This window comes from Falco naumanni, chromosome 2 (assembly GCF_017639655.2).
Source record: "Falco naumanni isolate bFalNau1 chromosome 2, bFalNau1.pat, whole genome shotgun sequence".
In the NCBI taxonomy this organism is placed as follows: domain Eukaryota; kingdom Metazoa; phylum Chordata; class Aves; order Falconiformes; family Falconidae; genus Falco; species Falco naumanni.
In genome coordinates this window covers 58,403,133-58,420,811 of record NC_054055.1, presented here as the reverse complement: position 1 = coordinate 58,420,811, position 17,679 = coordinate 58,403,133, and the positions used below count along the sequence as shown (strand labels likewise).

At 39.3% G+C, this 17,679-nt stretch overlaps 2 protein-coding genes across 4 annotated transcripts in view; one reads left to right on the top strand and one right to left on the bottom strand.

Moving 5' to 3' along the window:
- Positions 1 to 17,679, bottom strand: part of UBAC2 (UBA domain containing 2) — a 99,861-nt gene that overhangs the window by 63,764 nt on the left and 18,418 nt on the right. For both annotated transcript variants that reach the window (XM_040584451.1, XM_040584452.1), the window contains exons 3-4: positions 16,960 to 17,079; positions 16,419 to 16,525 (exon numbers count right to left, since the gene is read on the bottom strand). In XM_040584451.1, the coding sequence (XP_040440385.1) occupies positions 16,419 to 16,525; positions 16,960 to 17,079 (227 nt within the window). The remainder of the gene's footprint in view (positions 1 to 16,418; positions 16,526 to 16,959; positions 17,080 to 17,679) is intronic.
- On the top strand, positions 10,221 to 16,374 carry GPR18 (G protein-coupled receptor 18). Of its 2 annotated transcripts, XM_040584453.1 has the most exons (3): positions 10,221 to 10,302; positions 12,637 to 12,765; positions 13,799 to 16,374. In XM_040584453.1, exon 3 carries the CDS (start codon positions 13,843 to 13,845, stop codon positions 14,806 to 14,808), a length of 966 nt encoding a protein of 321 aa, XP_040440387.1. In that variant the 5' UTR covers positions 10,221 to 10,302; positions 12,637 to 12,765; positions 13,799 to 13,842; the 3' UTR covers positions 14,809 to 16,374. The 2 variants fall into 2 exon arrangements, with proteins under 2 accessions (XP_040440387.1, XP_040440388.1); XM_040584454.1 differs by lacking the exon at positions 12,637 to 12,765.

Genomic DNA, 17,679 nt, shown 5'->3' with positions numbered 1-17,679 from the left:
GCTTTACGAACCCCAAAAGCTATCCCCAGGCTGGAAAGCAATGACAAAAAGCAAAGAAGCAGGTGTGGGATGACTGCATTGCTAGCTGAGATAGTCTTGAATGAAAGCTGCCCCTCAGATGGAGCGGTGCCATCACAACTGCCTGCCCTGCATCCTGACCAACCTCTCTGTATCGTCAGAAAACTAGAAAAGGTGGCCTCATGTCTGAATGACCTCAGAACAGAGGAAAACACTTTTAAAATAGCTCTGAGAAATCATCTCAGATTTCCTGCTTGAGACACACCTGACTGAAGCACTCAAAATCCCACTCAATAATCTGCCAATATGTAAAGTAAGTTCCACCAAATGACTGACATCCCTAATCAAAGCAAGAGAGAGGGTGATGTGTCACCTTCATGCCTGCTTAACACACATTGGTACTGTCAGCTATCACTGTGTGGATAAGTTGAACCCTGACAAACAAAAGGATCATCTAGCCCAGGGGTCCTCAAACTACGGCCCGTGGGCTGAATATGGCCCCCCAGGGACCTCAATCCGGCCCCCAGTATTTACAGACACCCCCCGCCGGGGGTTGGGGGGGAAACCAAGCAGCCGCAGGTGACTGCCTGCCACTGCATCTGCATGCCGGCCCCCTGGTTAAAAAGTTTGAGGACCCCTGATCTAGCCCACCTAGTCTGAAGCCACTGTGTGCCTGGTATACAGACAGAAAAACTCAAGACATAAGGTCTCTGTCCCTCCAAAGATATCAGAAAGTTCCTGGTTCAGGTAATAGAAATCTGTGACTACACACCTGATAATAGCTGAAGACAAAAGGCTACAGTCCTGTGGGTGTCTTACCACCACTGTACACTCTCTCAAACTATGCCTATGTGCAAGGCAAGCAACGAGCAGAGCATCATTTTTGGAAATACTGCTAAGTGGCTCACTGAAGCTAAGCATAGACATGTCCAGCGGGACGTGGAGATATACATCACAGACTGAGTAAAGTGCCCTCCAAGCCTGGTAGCCTGGAAGCAATCAAAATCATGTTTCTATGAGGGTCAGATGAGCCTTTTATGATTTTTATAAATCTAAAGAGCAGAGAGCTGTCTAGCAGTTGTTAAGGATATTGACACTTCCTCTGGTAAGCTGCCATTCATGAGCCACTCCACTGAACCAAGAAGAGCAGGCAACTACATTGAAGACAGACATTTACTTCAAGAGGCCCTTGAGACACATACGACCTCAAAAGTGGAACCCTGTACTAGGAGTGGTCCAACTTGTAATGGGGATTAGCTTTTAACTCTGTATTTAATATCTACATTTTCATTCTGCAAACTTCTTGTCTTGGAGAACATACATTTGATCAGCAGTGATTCAGGACCCTGGTATGTTGCACACCCAAATTCAGAGTTACAGTTTCATTTGCTTTTGAATGTGGTTAGTTTCATAGCCATTCTTACTTTGGCTGAGAAATACTTTCTTTCCAAAGTTTGCAAGTCCTACCTGAACTTATGGCTCACATAGCTTCACCTGTTTCATGCTTCTGGTGTAAAGAAAGTGCAGAGAAGCACAGGGTAGCATCAACCTCCCAGAACCATTTGCATGGACAAGTTTAACTATGTGACCGCTGCCTGTGCTGGGGAGGGAGAGATGGGCACCACAGGAGAATGAGAGCTTCAGCCTCTCTTACCACCATTCCAGCATCTGATCCCCCACTGCACTATGAGTTGCCATGTTCCAGCACAAAAACCCCGGTTCTCTCCACCCTCCCAACCCCACACAGGGAGCACAGCATCCAGTCCACACCTAAGCAACCCAAGGGCACACCTCATGGTGGTGGCCTGAAGAGAGTCTTCACTCCCAGCTCCCCGCTGATTTAAGCGCTAAATGATGACCTTTTATCACTGTATTTACACTGTATTTAGTGTAAAGCACGGGCAGAGCAGAGCCAAAAGATGACAATTTATGATGACCTATGTTGCAAAGCATGTAAGCTATTTTTGCCTCATTTATCATCACCTATTTTCATGGTAGAGACAATAAGTTGGAATTAACTACTGAAATGTGACTCATATATCCGCTATTCAAGATTTTAAGCACAATTCTGTAGAACAGCCTAGTAATTGGCTACCCCTCAGTCCTCTTCTACAGTAAATATTATTCACTATTTTTCGGCTGAGCCATTTTTTAAACTATTTTTGAATTCTTGGTTAAAAAAAATTAAGAAAATTAAAACTCTTCTCATAACTTACCACATTATAATTACATCTTAACGGACATCACAACATGTCTTCAGAGGCTAAAGACTAGTAAAGAGAAGTTTTAATGTTCAGCTTATTCACAGTTTGGCTTACTTCACAGTACTTGAAAATTAGAACACTTCCCACAATTTGGGGTTCTTTTTTGCCAAGGCACCATTTGCACCTCCTTTTGATTCATGGCCGTAGTTTATCTTTTCTTTTTCCAAAGACAGCTCTGTAAGTATTCTAAGGCACAAATCACTGGCAGGAAATTGTTTAGCTTGCTCACCGCAAAATAGAAAAGCTGTAGCAGAGAAGTGATTTCTTTGCAAAAAAATACTTCCCCATTAAGACCACCATATAACTGTTTTTCATAACTACAGACCAAGGTGTCTGAAGCAAAGCGATAACTAAACAAAAGGACAGTATTCAATAAGCATAAAATAAAAGCAAAGACGAAATTTTAAAAGAAAGTAATGCCAACATATCTTGTTATTTATACAGAAAGTCTGCAAAGTCCTTCAACTCTGAAAAAGAGACATTATAATTTCTTCAATCGTTAGTGAAGCAATCACGTTAGGTCTTTTACTAATTATCTGCACTGTCTCCCATCTCATGTGCATTAGTTTTTTGAAGTCTCAATCATACAACTGTGCCTTCTCAGAAAACCACTGAACTTACTGAATCAACTTCTGTCCATTACTTTGGTAAATCACGAGGAGTTTCTTTAGAGCATGTCACCGCAAGACCTCCTTTGTGAAATTACTCAATAGCCCTCCTCCTCTTGTCCTATGAAAGCAATCATAGACTCCTTATTTTGCAAAAAGACACAACAGATACAGTATCTCTTCATACTAATAACATCTCCAAGTGCTTTGAAGAATTATTCATCCATTTTTCTTCCTTTTCCCTCCACCCCAATCAAATAATTAGCTGCCCTACAAATATAAGGAGGGAAGAGAGATACACAGACCATCATTGGAACGGAGGCAGCTAGTTCCATGATGAAGGGGGATATTTTATCCCTTATATGAAAGGATACCAGATCCTTAAAACAAAAACATTGTGGCAATCCATGCTCATAGCAGAACTTCTACAGATAGGAGACAACTGATGTGTCTAGGATGTAATGACTATGAGATTGTTTTTCTTCAGATCACGCAACACTGGGCACCACAGACACTAAGCTTATTTGCAAACAATAGCCAAAATTATCATTTGTCCAGAATTGTTTGCCATAGACATCTACAATTAGATGCAGGATTTCCTTTTAAAGTCCAAAGGGACTTCCACATCCCTGTCTTCCTTTACTACGGTTGAACATGAGGAACAAACAAGGTGTTCCTACTTCCCGAAAGAGGTACAGAGGAGGGGGGAAAAAACCCACAATCTGCCAGTAAACACAGAAAGAAAAGCTAATTTTCTTAAGAGTTAATATCCCCACATAGACGTAAAGTAAGCTTCAAGGATCAACTATTCAGCTAAAAGAAGACTCCCTATTCCCACATAGGAAACATGGTATTGTTTATTTTCATGTTTTGTTTATTTAATCATAAAACTTTCAGAACACAAACACTTCAGAAAAATGAAGTGCTGTGGCAAGTTGTTTCTATTGTGTCTTATATAGATAAAGACATATAAAACAACACACAACAAAATCGGGAGGTGGGTAGCTTTAAAAACACGGGGTTGCTAAATTTTAATTTTAGGTTTTAACCTTGTGTTATATAATAAAGCCAGAAGAATGGTAAATGTTGCCTCCAGTCATTCTTCTCCTTCCCCACTAGGTGTCTTCTAAATCTTCACTTTTTCAGGGTAAATTCAGACTATACACTGTAAGGAAGTCTTTGATTACAACTCATTCTCAGACTTGTTATCTTACTGTGTAAATAAATGCAAGGGGGAGACCTTTATGAAACATAACTCTTCAAGAAACAACAGAATTTGCAGTCCTACAACTACAGGAACAAAGCTTCCACACCATGCAGTACGTCTTTCCCATGAGGCAGTCAAAGTGGCTTTCACTCTTCATAATAATTTTCCTGCACAACTGAGTAGTACAGGTGTACAAAGCAACGACCCCATTACAGCCGTTTTCTGCTGTTCCAAAGATCCATTGCTATGCTACCTGACGATCCATAGATGGCAGCATTGATGCAGTAATTAACCTTCACCACAGCACTGGTCAAAACAAATTTCACAGAACTGTTTCATACTGGAGGCTAAGCCGCATTTTCAAATGTCAGAGATCTTAGCACCAGACAGTATAAGCACTGGGCCATTCCTGGCCATTTCCATGTTTGGCAGTAAAGAGATACCAGATCCAGGATCACTAATAAACAATACTATACCAAGCACTTGCCCAACAACTGTGACAGTTTAGGTCCCGTCATCCTGGAAATAAACTACATCATTTAGACAGTAATGAGCACTGTGAGCCATGGGCTGCTGGTATAGTTCTTATGGTTACCTCCATATGCTGTCAAGTTAGAAAGAAGAAGGAAACCAGAGATGTTCAACATCCCACCACCTCTCTTCCTGTACTGTACCTTGTTCAAAACAAGCTTTGCACTCCCTTTCATTTCTGCTGTTTGGGTAAGTGCTATCAATTTGGTGACCCGTATCACCACACAGCACAGAGCTCAGTTACAAGCAAATGAAAGCAGATGTTCCCAGATGATCCAGGACAAAAATAAAGATGCATTAACAGGCAGTACAATTTGAAGGCAAAGGATGAAAGTCGCAGAGAATACAAGGTACACAAGTCCCAGTTCAGTTTCACTGTCCCATCATCCCTTAAAGCCACCTTTACCAACACGATGTCTACATGAGGAAGACTGCTGCTTAAATTACTGATCTTCAATCTGTGCCCTGCCTTATTCTGCTAGGCTTCTTGTCATGATAATGCTCAGCATTTTAAGCTCCTTCCCTTTAAAATGCATGTGAGTGTGTAATATGTATATTTTTTGAAGTTGAATAGTTGTTCAGAAAGTATAGTCCTCTGACAGGACCCAGCTCTGTACCTGCAAAGACAGTGACTTCTCTGAAATCACCTGCTCGCAGTCAGCTCTTCTGTCATCCTTTGCCAGCTCACAGCATCAGCTGGCCTTGTCCCAGCATTCAGGTACACTGAGCATACTCACACTCAACTTCTCCATTTCCATCCAAGGACAGTGCTGAGCCTACACACCAGCCATCTGCCCTGCAGAGATCCTGCTGTGTGGCAGAAACTGAGCTGCTCTGTCCCAGTCCAGATTATGGCAGCCCCTTTACCATCTCGAATGCTCCCTCTCATGTTCATGTTGGTTCAACCCCACTGCAGCACACCAAGCTTCATAACCTCAACACATTATTGTGTTTGCTAATCTGTGCCAGAGACAGGTGGCACAGGGAGAACATTAGAAGACTGTCACTTCATCAAAGCACCCACCAGGGCTAGGCTTCGCACACAGGAATGCAACACACAGCAAGGTGCCCTTGAATTTAAAGGACAGCGCTTATTCTAATTCAAATTCTTGCACAGCTCACTCTCACTTCAGGTACTTTTGATTAAACACTTGACTGGCATGCTAAAGCAATTTTAAATTATTTGATTTCTGGTTAATATACTCAGGTTAGTAACTGAGCAGAGGTTGTCCAAGCCCGTGAACTCTGGAGGAGTCAAAATGATTTTTCCTACTTTTGCATTAGACTTCATCAAAAGAATCTGAGTATAAGCAGATCCCAGCAAAGACATTTCTCCTGAAACATTAACTCTATCCCTGGGAGGCATATCAAGTTTCAGAACAGTACTCCTACGCACCCGAGACTTTTGAGAGCAGTTTAATAGCAAAAATATCACATAACATATACTTGGTAAGGAAAGAGTATTTGAAAAAGCTCTCCTAGACACTTCCAAACTGGAACAACTAACTCATTGCATAGCTCCTGGCAATGCATACAGATTTTAAAAAAATGCAAACAGCTAAGTATGCATGCCAGTTTTAAACAACTATGAAATATTTGTGATAAGGAATCTGTACTTTTTGGGGAAAAAAGCTGCTTCCCAACACAACAGAACACAGGTGGAAACCAGAACACAAATACAACATTTGAAGAACTCCGCCACACACAATGTGGGTTCACCAACAAGCACGGAGCTGTGTTGGTATTTGCCATGAGTGAATTTTGGACTAAATACATTCTGAAACTGCTTGCTGTGTACTCTAGTCCACTGCCCCACTCTCAGACATTCAGAGGTACAACTTCCATTTCAATTAATTTTTGAAGTATTGTTTCTTTCAAAGGCTGACGCTGCTGAACAGATGGAACTGCAGGCCAGATGCACTGCATCTATTTAAGGTTTTTCGTGACACAGAATGTGTATCCTGGCTGTACAAGAGAAGGAGCAGGGGGAAAAAATACCCAAACAAACCAGGAGAAACGTGGAATGTTAATTTCGTTACTGACTCTTTTTAAAATGAAGAAAAAAATCAGTAACTCCTTCCTCAAACCATACCACATTCTAGCAAAACACAGAAGAGAAAGCAAAATGTGACAGCAATTAGGACATGTTAGGTACAGCTAACCAGGCTGCAGTCCTTCGAAGCTGCTGTTTCCCGTTCCTTCAGATCTGCAGCACACAGCATTTACACTCTCTTGCAGGTTGAAGAGTGGGAGAGGAGGGACAGCTATACCGTGATGCAGCCTGTGACTAATATGCATATGGCAAAACTGGAAAAAATTGCAGTAAGTTTATGTGTTCAGTACCATGACACCTTTGAACCAGTAGTCTATTCTTAAACTTTCACTATGGTACAACATAGTATGGGAATAAAAAAAACCCCACAATTTCATCAAGGCTGAGAACAATAACCCAGAACTGCATGTGAACAACGGCAAGCCAGTAAGTTAACAGACACATGGGAGAGCTGCTTCCTGCACCACCGGTGCACTGGGCTGTGCAAGAAGCCTCAGTTCTTTCCTTTCAATAGGTCCAAAAGATGGAACGTTTGGAAGGAGAAGAACACAAACTCAAGCCTGCTCCTTACCAACCTGAAGTGGAGGGTGACCCTTCAGCCCCTCTGCATGCAGAACTTCTCTGTATCAGCTGGACAAAGTTTACATTGCATGCTAAGTGGACAAGCAAAACATACTATTCTTTACCATGACTAAAACACTGAAAGAGAAAGACCCAGCAGTGCATCACTCCTGCAAAACCAACAGCGTGAAGACAATCTCTTCAGTGCTGCACTTTCACACTGTTGGAAGTGATCAAGCTCATTTCTTGTAAGGCTTACTGACAGTTAGTGAAGGCACGGTAACAGACCACACATGCGCTCTGCCTTATCCTAACATGAAGCACCATTGCATTAGCTTAGCTTTTAACCTTTCAGAAACAACTTTAACACAACATAATGCAACTAAAATTATCTTCTTTACTCCCCACATACTTCAGAATAGCAAAAAAACCCAAACAACTCTGGAGGGAAGTGAGCATTTATCTCAGTAAAAGCTGGAGTGCTGGAAGTACTCACCCATCTGAGGGAAACCAATGCGAGACACTCATCTCTAGCTGATAAAACAGTACAGAAGAAGTCAGGTGCTTCCTACAACAGAAACTGAAGCAACAGGGGACTGTGGCACAGCAGAGTGGCCCACTGCCTCTTGCAAACCACGATTAGTACAGCTTTTCACTTGGGTGCTCACATCCAAATGTTTATCACTCTGCAGCTGCAGCCAGCCTGAGAACCTAGACGAGAAGGAACACGCACTTGCTGGCAGCACAAACACCTCTTGTCAGCACAGCACTGCCAGGGAGAGCTGCCCCTCCGTGCTCAGGGGGAAGGCCTCCCAGCCTGTCAGCAGCAGAGCAGTTTGGCTGCCTCTTCTATACCAGGCAGACTGTGAAAAGCCTGAGTAGAAGCAGAACAGGCCAACATGTATACACTACGGCAAACCAGCTGGATGGCTAACCTGCCAGTAAACTCAACTGGGCTGCTGTTAATCCATCTGTGTAAACTGCTAAGTGATTCCAGCTGCCCTCACAAGACATGACCTCCTCTGCAGGGTCAAGATGTCAGCCACCCTCATCAGACAAAATGAGACACAGCTATAAAACGCCACCCTTCCAACCCTCCCCCAAGAAGACAGCAAGCCAAGATGCAGTTTACAGCATACAGCTTTTCTGATCCCAGCTGCAACATCTGCCTGCCGTCCACCCAAATCCAGCACTCCCTTTGGCTAGGGGGGGCACTGTTTATCTGCTTGCTGGTTCAGTACACTCATCGCACAGTTGAGGTTGGAAAGGACCTCTGGGCTTCTGTACGTTATCCTTACCGAAACAAAGTACTCTTGCCTAGCAAAGTTCAAAAGCCTAGTTATTCTCTTCCAGGAACCACACATTTTTTAAAAACTTTTTTTTTTTAAAAAAAAAAAAAAGTCACTGAATTTCAGTGAGCTTTCACTAAAACTTGAAAACAGTATGAGTGACTCATCCTGCTGAAGCATGCTCCAGAGTTATTTTGCTAATAATAAAGCCACTGAAGAGTTTTCAACACTGGTTAGTCCTTTTAAGACACTCCATAATCCTAAAATACTAAGGACTTTTTAATAGATTAATAATTTTATAGGATGGTCTGGGTAGGACTTGCAGCTCATTGTATTTAAGAGGTCTTTGGAACGATCACAAAGTTTGTTATTAGTTCATTTAAACAGGAAAGACCAAATATTTAAATATATTATTAATCTACACACTGAAAACCATACCCGGGTCCCTCCCTGTGATTACTTCACCCATCACACTGACCTATGCAAATACCTACACAGTACCATAAACACACTCAACTGAGATAAATTACATGACTCCAGCAGAAAGGGTATTTTTCACTGAAGTTATCTTTAGCACAAAGTGAGGATCACCTGCCTACATTACTTTTACAGTCAGCAAGGAATCTGTTTGTGTCCCCCCCAAAACAAATCTGACTCTGGCTAGATCTGAACAGCAGGACTTTGCTGTTTCTGGCATCATGTGCACATCCTGGCAAATTCCTGACTGCATGCCAGGAGGAGACTGAAACATTACCGTTCCCTTCCTCAACACACGTGTCTCTGCTTCATTTTGGGGGGGGTCGGGGGGAAGGAGGCCACAGGAGGTACCAAACTGTATTGTGCTTCAGTGTCGCAAAGACTGCCGGTCAGAGACCTGGAACTAGCGAGTGCTCTAGAGAGAATTTGGAATGATCTCCTCCTCTGAATGGCTCTTTCAAAGGTTAGATCTTATTTTGAGTTGAAAAAGAGAAAGGGTAGGAAGTTAGTTTTCTTTACCCATTAGCCTTTGGGAGTACTCCCATCCCACCAAAGATGTCTGTTGCAGTAACACAGTTCAGAAATTTTACTCCATTTTAACAAAAGCTAAAACCTCTCTTTATACAACACTTTTCTGCAAAACTCTTAAATGGTCATGTTATTATTTCAGACAGCAAATAAAATCTAGAAACATTTTTCTTGCATTAGTAAAATATGGCAGGTACAGGCATAAACGAAGCCGTGTACTCAAGCAAATCAAACTTCTCATTTCAAATGTAGCAAGTTTCTGTCACTTTCACACTGACTACTATCCAAGGCAATATAAATAATATGGGGATTTCCACAAAAAACACAACACGCTCTACAGAAAATACATTTACATTATGCTTATTAGAAACTTCTGCACAATCAAGATGTTTATGCTTACAGATATGATTGCATGTAAACATTAGCCAAAAATATGCTTTCACTATACCACAAACATTTAAAAATGTATTTTAAAAAGATACATAGTACAAAGCCCAGTTTGACCACACTGGAAACATTACAAACGCTTGTCTGTTGAAAGGTACTAGAAATATCACTTCACAGATACCACACATAAGTGAAATATTAACTTTTAAGTATGACCAATAAAAGACCTCAGAACCAGCTAGATTACGTCATTGCTTCCTGTCTGAAGAGGAGCTATTTTAGCTAAGTGAAGCTGAGCAGAGAAGAGGAAGTCTAAACCTTCTACAGATTTGGGGCTATGAAAGGAGCATCTCTGAAGAAACGCTGTAGTGCACAAAAGGTGAGTAACAATCCACTATGCTACACTCACAAAGTAACTTGGATGTTTATGCATGTTGCTAAGATAGACTTCTTTCTTCAGAAGCTGAACACAGGCATTAATTCTAGAACTAGTGAAAAGATTTAATTCTTCAATGCACTTTCAAAGTATCAGTAGCATTCTATAAATAACATTGAAAGCAAAATGACTGCATTTGCAAAATGTACTATAGTACCATAAATACTGTTGTTTAGGATTTTAACAATAAATTTAAAAATATGCAATAACTAAAAACACTGGTGTGTTATCACTAAAGGAAAAAAGCATTTGTTTTCATTAAACTAAAAGCAGAAGATCGTGTTGCTTGCTCTCTCTGTACTTCACTGAAAGCCATGTTTTCCTCAGGGAAATATGAGCAAACATAAGGGACAGCCAAAGAAAAAAAAAAAGGGGGATTGCTAAGGGACATACACACATGCACCTTTAAATGGACTCAGTGTTGCTTAACTCATAGTAGGAACCTGGAAGAAAAGATTTAATTCTAGTTTTGCTCTGAAAGTCTTTCTTCTCGTACACAGCACCTAGATGGGCTTCACAATTCACATTAGACATTCAGGACCTCAGCTATCATTGAAAAATTATAACCAACTGATAAAACATACAGACCAACATCAGAGTAATCATTCAGTATTAACACAGACAGACTCCAGAAACCAGTGACTCCAGGGGCTCTTCAGCAAGTGCTTTAATCAATAGCAGCATGTGTTCCCATTACAAAAAATGGCAACTAGGGCAAAACCATCCACTCAGAAGCACCCAAAGATCTACTTGGGCTGATGTGAGAGATATCAACCTGAACTCCATGCAGACAAGTACAAATGAAAAAGGAGAACATCTGCATTTGTATATAAATGCAAACAGGTAACTGCACACCTTCTAAAAATCTCATTATCTCTTACCTACATAAATGTTAAATTTTAGATTCTTAAAAATCAGTTCTAGGAGAAATACCTAATTGTAACACTGACATGCATTTAAATCCACAAAGTTTGGGAACAGTGTCTTCAACAACTAAACAAAAAGGAACCCTATTTGTTACAGTAGGTCCATTATTTGCTATATCTCAAAAGCAGCACAAACTTGAAATAACCAGCAAACAAGGATGGAAACACAGGTTTTCCTGATAGAAGCTCACACCTGATTCAGCTTCCTCTCTACCCATCAACAACAGCCTGCTGGTTATTTTGGAAGCAGGACCTGCCCAGGAACAATTACAGTCACTGCAAGTCCAAAGGAGAGAAGAGCAAAACTAAAACCAAAACCCAGGCTGTTTATTAACATTATTAACAAAGTGAATTCTACTATCCTATACGTTACTACTAAATTCACCTGCTAAATCAGTCAGGATCTTCAGATAGATAGTCATGCACTATGTCATACACAACCACTAGCAAGAGAAATAAAACCAGAACAAAACAGAAAAAAAACCCGTTAAAATGTGCAGGGGCAGGGACGGGGTGTTAAGCAATATTTGGACAATTTTATGCAACAGTAATGAAGGGGGACAGTATGCCAAATATTTCAACTGTGCATGCACTACAAAAATTTTCTTTCAAGCACATGCCATCTATCTTTCCATAAGGTCTGCTATCTCTTTGATTTTTTTATTTTTAGTGTTCTTCACACAATGAGGTATTGTAGATGTATTCATGCAGATGCCCTCCAAACTTGTTTTTTGTCAGTATTATACATACAGCTTTTCCCATACAAAACACAGAATATATTACAGGTTCTAATGACCTCTTCAGACCAGAAAACACACCTTTTCATTTTGTACAGCTAGAAAAAAATATCTTTGAGACAAAAGTTCAGGGCTAGATATCTGTATGCTTTTTTTTTTTTTTTTAAAATAATCTGTAAACTTGGAGAACTGTAAGAAAATTGAAGTCCAAACTTCGTATTTCAATGCAGAAACTAACCTGAAGAAAGATTTAATAAGTCACACTTAAGTTAGTTAGACCACGGATACTCTTCTCAAAAGCAGCTAATATTTGCCTATTTCAAACCAGGATGCTAGATTAATAACCACCGGTTCAAACCCCTATGTATTCCTATACCACTGAAAAAAGTACCTGGTAACATTATAGTGAAATCATAAACCACACAAGCAGCAATAATAAGCTTTCTTTAATGCATTCTGCACTTCTGGAGATAAACTACGCAGGAACTATGCACTTTTCTGCTCTTAAGAACAGTTTTGGTGCCTAACTGATACCGTAAAACTTCTACTTGGCTGTCTGTCACAAGTGGGAAGAACAAACAACTAACTCTTTCCTCCTGCTCTTCTTCACAAAGCGGCCACAGGGCTGAGTAAAAAGCCAAATGAGAGGAACCTTCCCATGCAAAGTCACAAAACTGTGACCAAAGCAAGAGTCTGGAAAGTGAGAGTGTGCAGGTCAGCCAAAGCACCCATGCCAACACCAGGTAAGATCTGCCATCCTCAAATGGCTCCAGAGTAAACCAAGTGATAATCTCTTTCAGCTCTCATCACCTTAGTCTGCATAATGACTTTTCAGATGTCAAACTCCTATGACCAAGAAGCTGAGAGAAGCAACACACTTTGCTCTGGAGCAGCTGGCTACCAGCCAGCAACTATCTCCCCCCAAAATACCTGTTCACATAGGGCCTGGCTGGAGACTGCACTGCTTCCCATCTTTTTACTTTCTTAAAACAGGAAATCTATCAATTAATCTCATCCATATGTCAGGTAGTTTGTTCTGATGCCCTGGGACTAAATACTGTATTAGAAGCTATATAGCTATTAAGATAGCTTTGTAGTGTCTTTTATGAGCAACAGCACGCATCTATTCTTTTGGGAGCTAAGTAGCTCCGACACAGATAAAACACAAAGTCCACTCCACTTTGCATATCCAAATACCACTACATGCCATGCTCACTTAGTTCTTAGGGTAACTACTTTCAGTCATTAATTATTCAACAGGGACAACTTGAAACATTTTCTTTAGAAAATAGCTCTCACCTCAATTATAGCTGTTTCAATCTAATTATCAGCTACAGAGGCACACTCAAACTAGCTGGTCAATCTTGACTTTTTGATTCCTTTGCACCTCTTTATGTTTGCTCAACAGCTTTTGTAAATCTGAAGTGAACTAAAACCTAGTGTTTCCAATGTATTTCCAAAAACTTTCCAATGCTTTTGTCATCTCAAAAGATTGTGAATATTGTCAGACATTAAAAAGAATATAAAAGAAATCTCTTAGTTAAAAATATTTAATTAAAAACCAGCTTATAAATACTATTTCTCACAAGTCTGACAGTACATGTATTTCCTTCAGAGCACAATAATGTATTGGTAGTCAGAAAAAGCAACAAAGCTAGCACATTTTCACAGCTAAACAACAATCTCATCACTAAACACCATCCTACAACAATCTTGCTTGTTTTTAAAGTTGTTATTTGACTGAGAATAACATTTTTGTATTTTATCTGGTTTTAGGCTATTTATGGAGTGCAACAACTATTCCTAAACAAAATTAAAATATGATGCCTGGAAATCACCACCCTGAAGAATACAGGATTGCATCGCTGGTCTTCTACAGTTTTGTGTTCGCAGTGGGATTGCTGGTGAATGCCACGGCACTATGGGTTTTCAGCTGCACTACCAAGAAGAGAACAACTATAACTGTATATATGATGAATGTGGCATTACTTGACATAATTTTTATATTTTCCTTGCCTTTTCGGTTAATCTACCATGGAAAAGAAACGTGGCCTTTTGGAGATACATTCTGTCGGATTATCAGTGCTTTCACTATATTCTATCCAGCCATTGCTCTGTGGTTGCTCACTTTTATAAGTGTAGACAGATTTATGGCTATTGTCCAGCCCAAACATGTCAAAGAACTAAAAAATACAAAAAAAGCTGTGCTGGCTTGCACTGGAATCTGGGTAATGACCCTTGCAACAACGTCCCCATTGCTGTTTTTACAATCTGATCCAGACAAAGCCTCAAATTTCACCACCTGCATGAAAATGCTTGATATCATCCATTTAAAGGAAGTAAATACATTGAACTTTTCTCGCTTGATTTTTTTCTTTTTGATTCCTTTGTTTATCATGATGGGGTGTTACCTAGTCATTATTTACAATTTTATCCGTGGCAAGACTTCCAAACTGAAGCCTAAGGCCAAGGAGAGATCCATAAGAATTATAGTTACTCTGATTGCTCAAGTACTCATCTGCTTTGTACCCTTCCACATTTGCTTCACCTTCCTGATGTTGCAAGTTGAAGATACATCTTACAATCCCTGGGCAGCCTTTACCACCTTTCTCATGAATCTCAGTACATGCCTGGATGTTATACTGTACTATATTGTTTCTAAACAATTTCAGGCAAGAGTCATCAGTGTAATCCTTTATCGCAATTACCTTCGAAGTGTGCGCAGGAAAAGTTTTCGAACTGCAAGTGTAAGATCACTCAGTAACATGAACAGTGAAATGATATAAAAAGAGAAAAGAATGTCAGGGGATTTTTATAATGTAAACAAGTGATTCTTTTCTGAAATTCTAGCATTTAGACTACACTGAATAATGTTCTATAGCCAGAAATAACAGATACATTTGTTGCACTGTAAACATGAGAGAAGCAGAATAATTGCACCTCTTTACATTTGCTCAACAACTTTTGTAAATCTGAAATTAACTAAAGCCTACTATCAGTGTTAGATTTGCCAATCCTTTTTGTCATCTCAAAAGATTGTGTATAGTCAGACATGAAAAAGTGACTGTTAGTATAATAAAGTAGGCAACACTGAAAAATGATGATGGAATGTATATATTACTTTTTTATATTTGCACAACCAAAAGCTCCTGAAATTACTGTATATCCCACACTTCCAAAATTCTCCCAAGATCAGTGTTAGCATGACTTAAAGAGAAAGAGTATGTAAGTACCATATATATTTCATTCAACTAAAAAACTGCTTTGATGCAGACTACTTTGTAACTGACCACATTCTGCATTCATAGATAAAAACACCACCAAAACGTGTAACAGTCAAACATTATTTCCCTGTGGGTATGATGTGCACATTTATAACACCCTACTCTTGCACCAAGTATCTTTTTACACAGCTGAAAATACTTTTTCCAGACACACTAGCAGCCTATGTCCCAGCAACAAACTTCAGATAGCAAACATGAGTAACCACAGTACTACTCAAGCTTTCAGCTCCTTTTGAATACTCACACACTTCAAAAACTGTATCTTTAAAATGCCAAACACATGCTTTTTCTTCCTTATTACATCAGCCTTTAGCTACTTTCAAGGGACACACTAAAAAATCAGAAATAAAAAAAGCCTATTATGGTGTTTACAATTAAAAATCTTACTCTAAGAGCTTTTATTATTACCTCAGAGTGTGCCACACATAGAAACCCAAGTCTGTATGAGGCTGCTCTCAACTGTCAGAAGCTTAACCATAAGGGCTCTACGGTTCTACTGTATCATGTACATCTCTTATTAAGTGCAGAAAACTCAAATACAGGTTATTGTATTAGCTAAACTGAACCACTAAATAACCTTAAAGCTTTAAGAACTTCAGATGTAAGCACTAAATGGAATAGTGTGCTTTAGCCCTCAAATTCTGAAACACAAGAAATACAAAATACCAGTATGAAATGCATGTAAGTACATATGCATTTAACAGTGAACATAAAAATATGGATTACAGTTGTGCTGCCTTTGTGTTAAGAAAGAAATCAGCACCCATCTGACTTCAGTTTTCAGATTTAGCAAATTGAGCAAAACCAGACACAGTAATAATTTGCGCACTTCAAGCCATGTTTCAATCATGCCAACAGTGGAAATGGGACTAACATAATGGAAAGTAATCATTATATAGATAAATTATAAATTAACTAACCACAGATTACAACTAAGAAATGAACATTTGAAAATATAATAGCTATGCCAAGAACTTTTACACTGTAGTTCAAAAGAAGATTAAATTTAAATTGAAGAGATACATGAAGAAAGTTTTTTTCCAACTAAAATCTGCACCAAATAATCACTTGAAACTGTATCTAAAATAACCAATCCATTAGGAGCTACTTACAAACCAGAAGGCAAGCTGTTGATGGTGATGCCAAATATATACTGAGCAATTTCTACAAGGAGAAGATCAAACAAAGCTGAGAGCATCCAAGCACCCAGTAAAAAGGACTGGAAAGAAAAAGTTTAATCTTAATTAATTCAAATTCAACAGTTAAAAATAAGGTTTTAATGTATCTCTAATTAAAAGTAAAAACAAGGAAACCACTATACTAGTCCAATAAAGACAAATAAAATCTTTAGTACAAAATAATTCCAGATGTACATGTCTAGATACTGAAGAATTAAGAGTTACAGGTGTTACCAAAATTAGATTATATGGGTCTGGTAACTTTCAACTGATACAGCTGCAAATTTTAATTAGAATAATCCACTGACTGCAAGACATTGTCAATATAAATTCTTATTTATGGAAACCAAATTCTCTTTCAAACCCTTTAATATGTATTTCTATATAAAATGTCAGTAACAAAACTGCAATATTAATCCAAGGCTACAAGACTCTAAAACAGGTTTTGTTAAAAAAAAAAGTAACTGGAACTTACTGAAAATTTTCTGCTGCCATATCTTCTTTCAAATATTCTAAAGTTGTAAAGGAGCAGACAGCTGCAGAATGTGTCTTTCAAATCAAGACATATTGTTCTCCCACATACAAGTCTCCAAATCTAAAAGGTTAAAGATCATCATGTTAACACTCTCTTCCTTCAAGGAAATCCTTCACAGAATTTGTGCTCAGAGTGGATATAATACTGAAGTCAGAAATGTAGAGAGTAGAATCATAGAATCATTCAGGTTGGAAAAGACCCCTGAGATCATCAAGTCCAACCGTTAACCCAGGACTGCCAAGCCCACCACTAAACCATGCCCCTAAGTGCCACATCTACATGTTTTTTAGACACTTCCAGGGATGGGTGATTCCACCACCTCCCTGGGCAGCCTGTTCCAATGCTTCACCACCCTTTCAGCGAAGAAATTTTTCCTAATATCCAATCTAAACCTCCCCTGGTGCGACTTGAGGCCATTTCTTCTTGTCCTGTCACTTGTTACTTTGGAGAAGAGACCCACCCCTACCTGCCTACAATCTTCTTTCAGTTAGTTGTAGAGATTAGTAAGATCCAAATGTTATGGAGAGTTCAAGAAGTCTGTTTAAAAATAAAATGTTTTCAAGGAAGCAGTTTATCTGTTAAAATAAATCTACAACTGAAATTAAGTCAAATACATTTTTATGTCCCTGTTTCACATTTACAAATAAAAATGGAAATCAC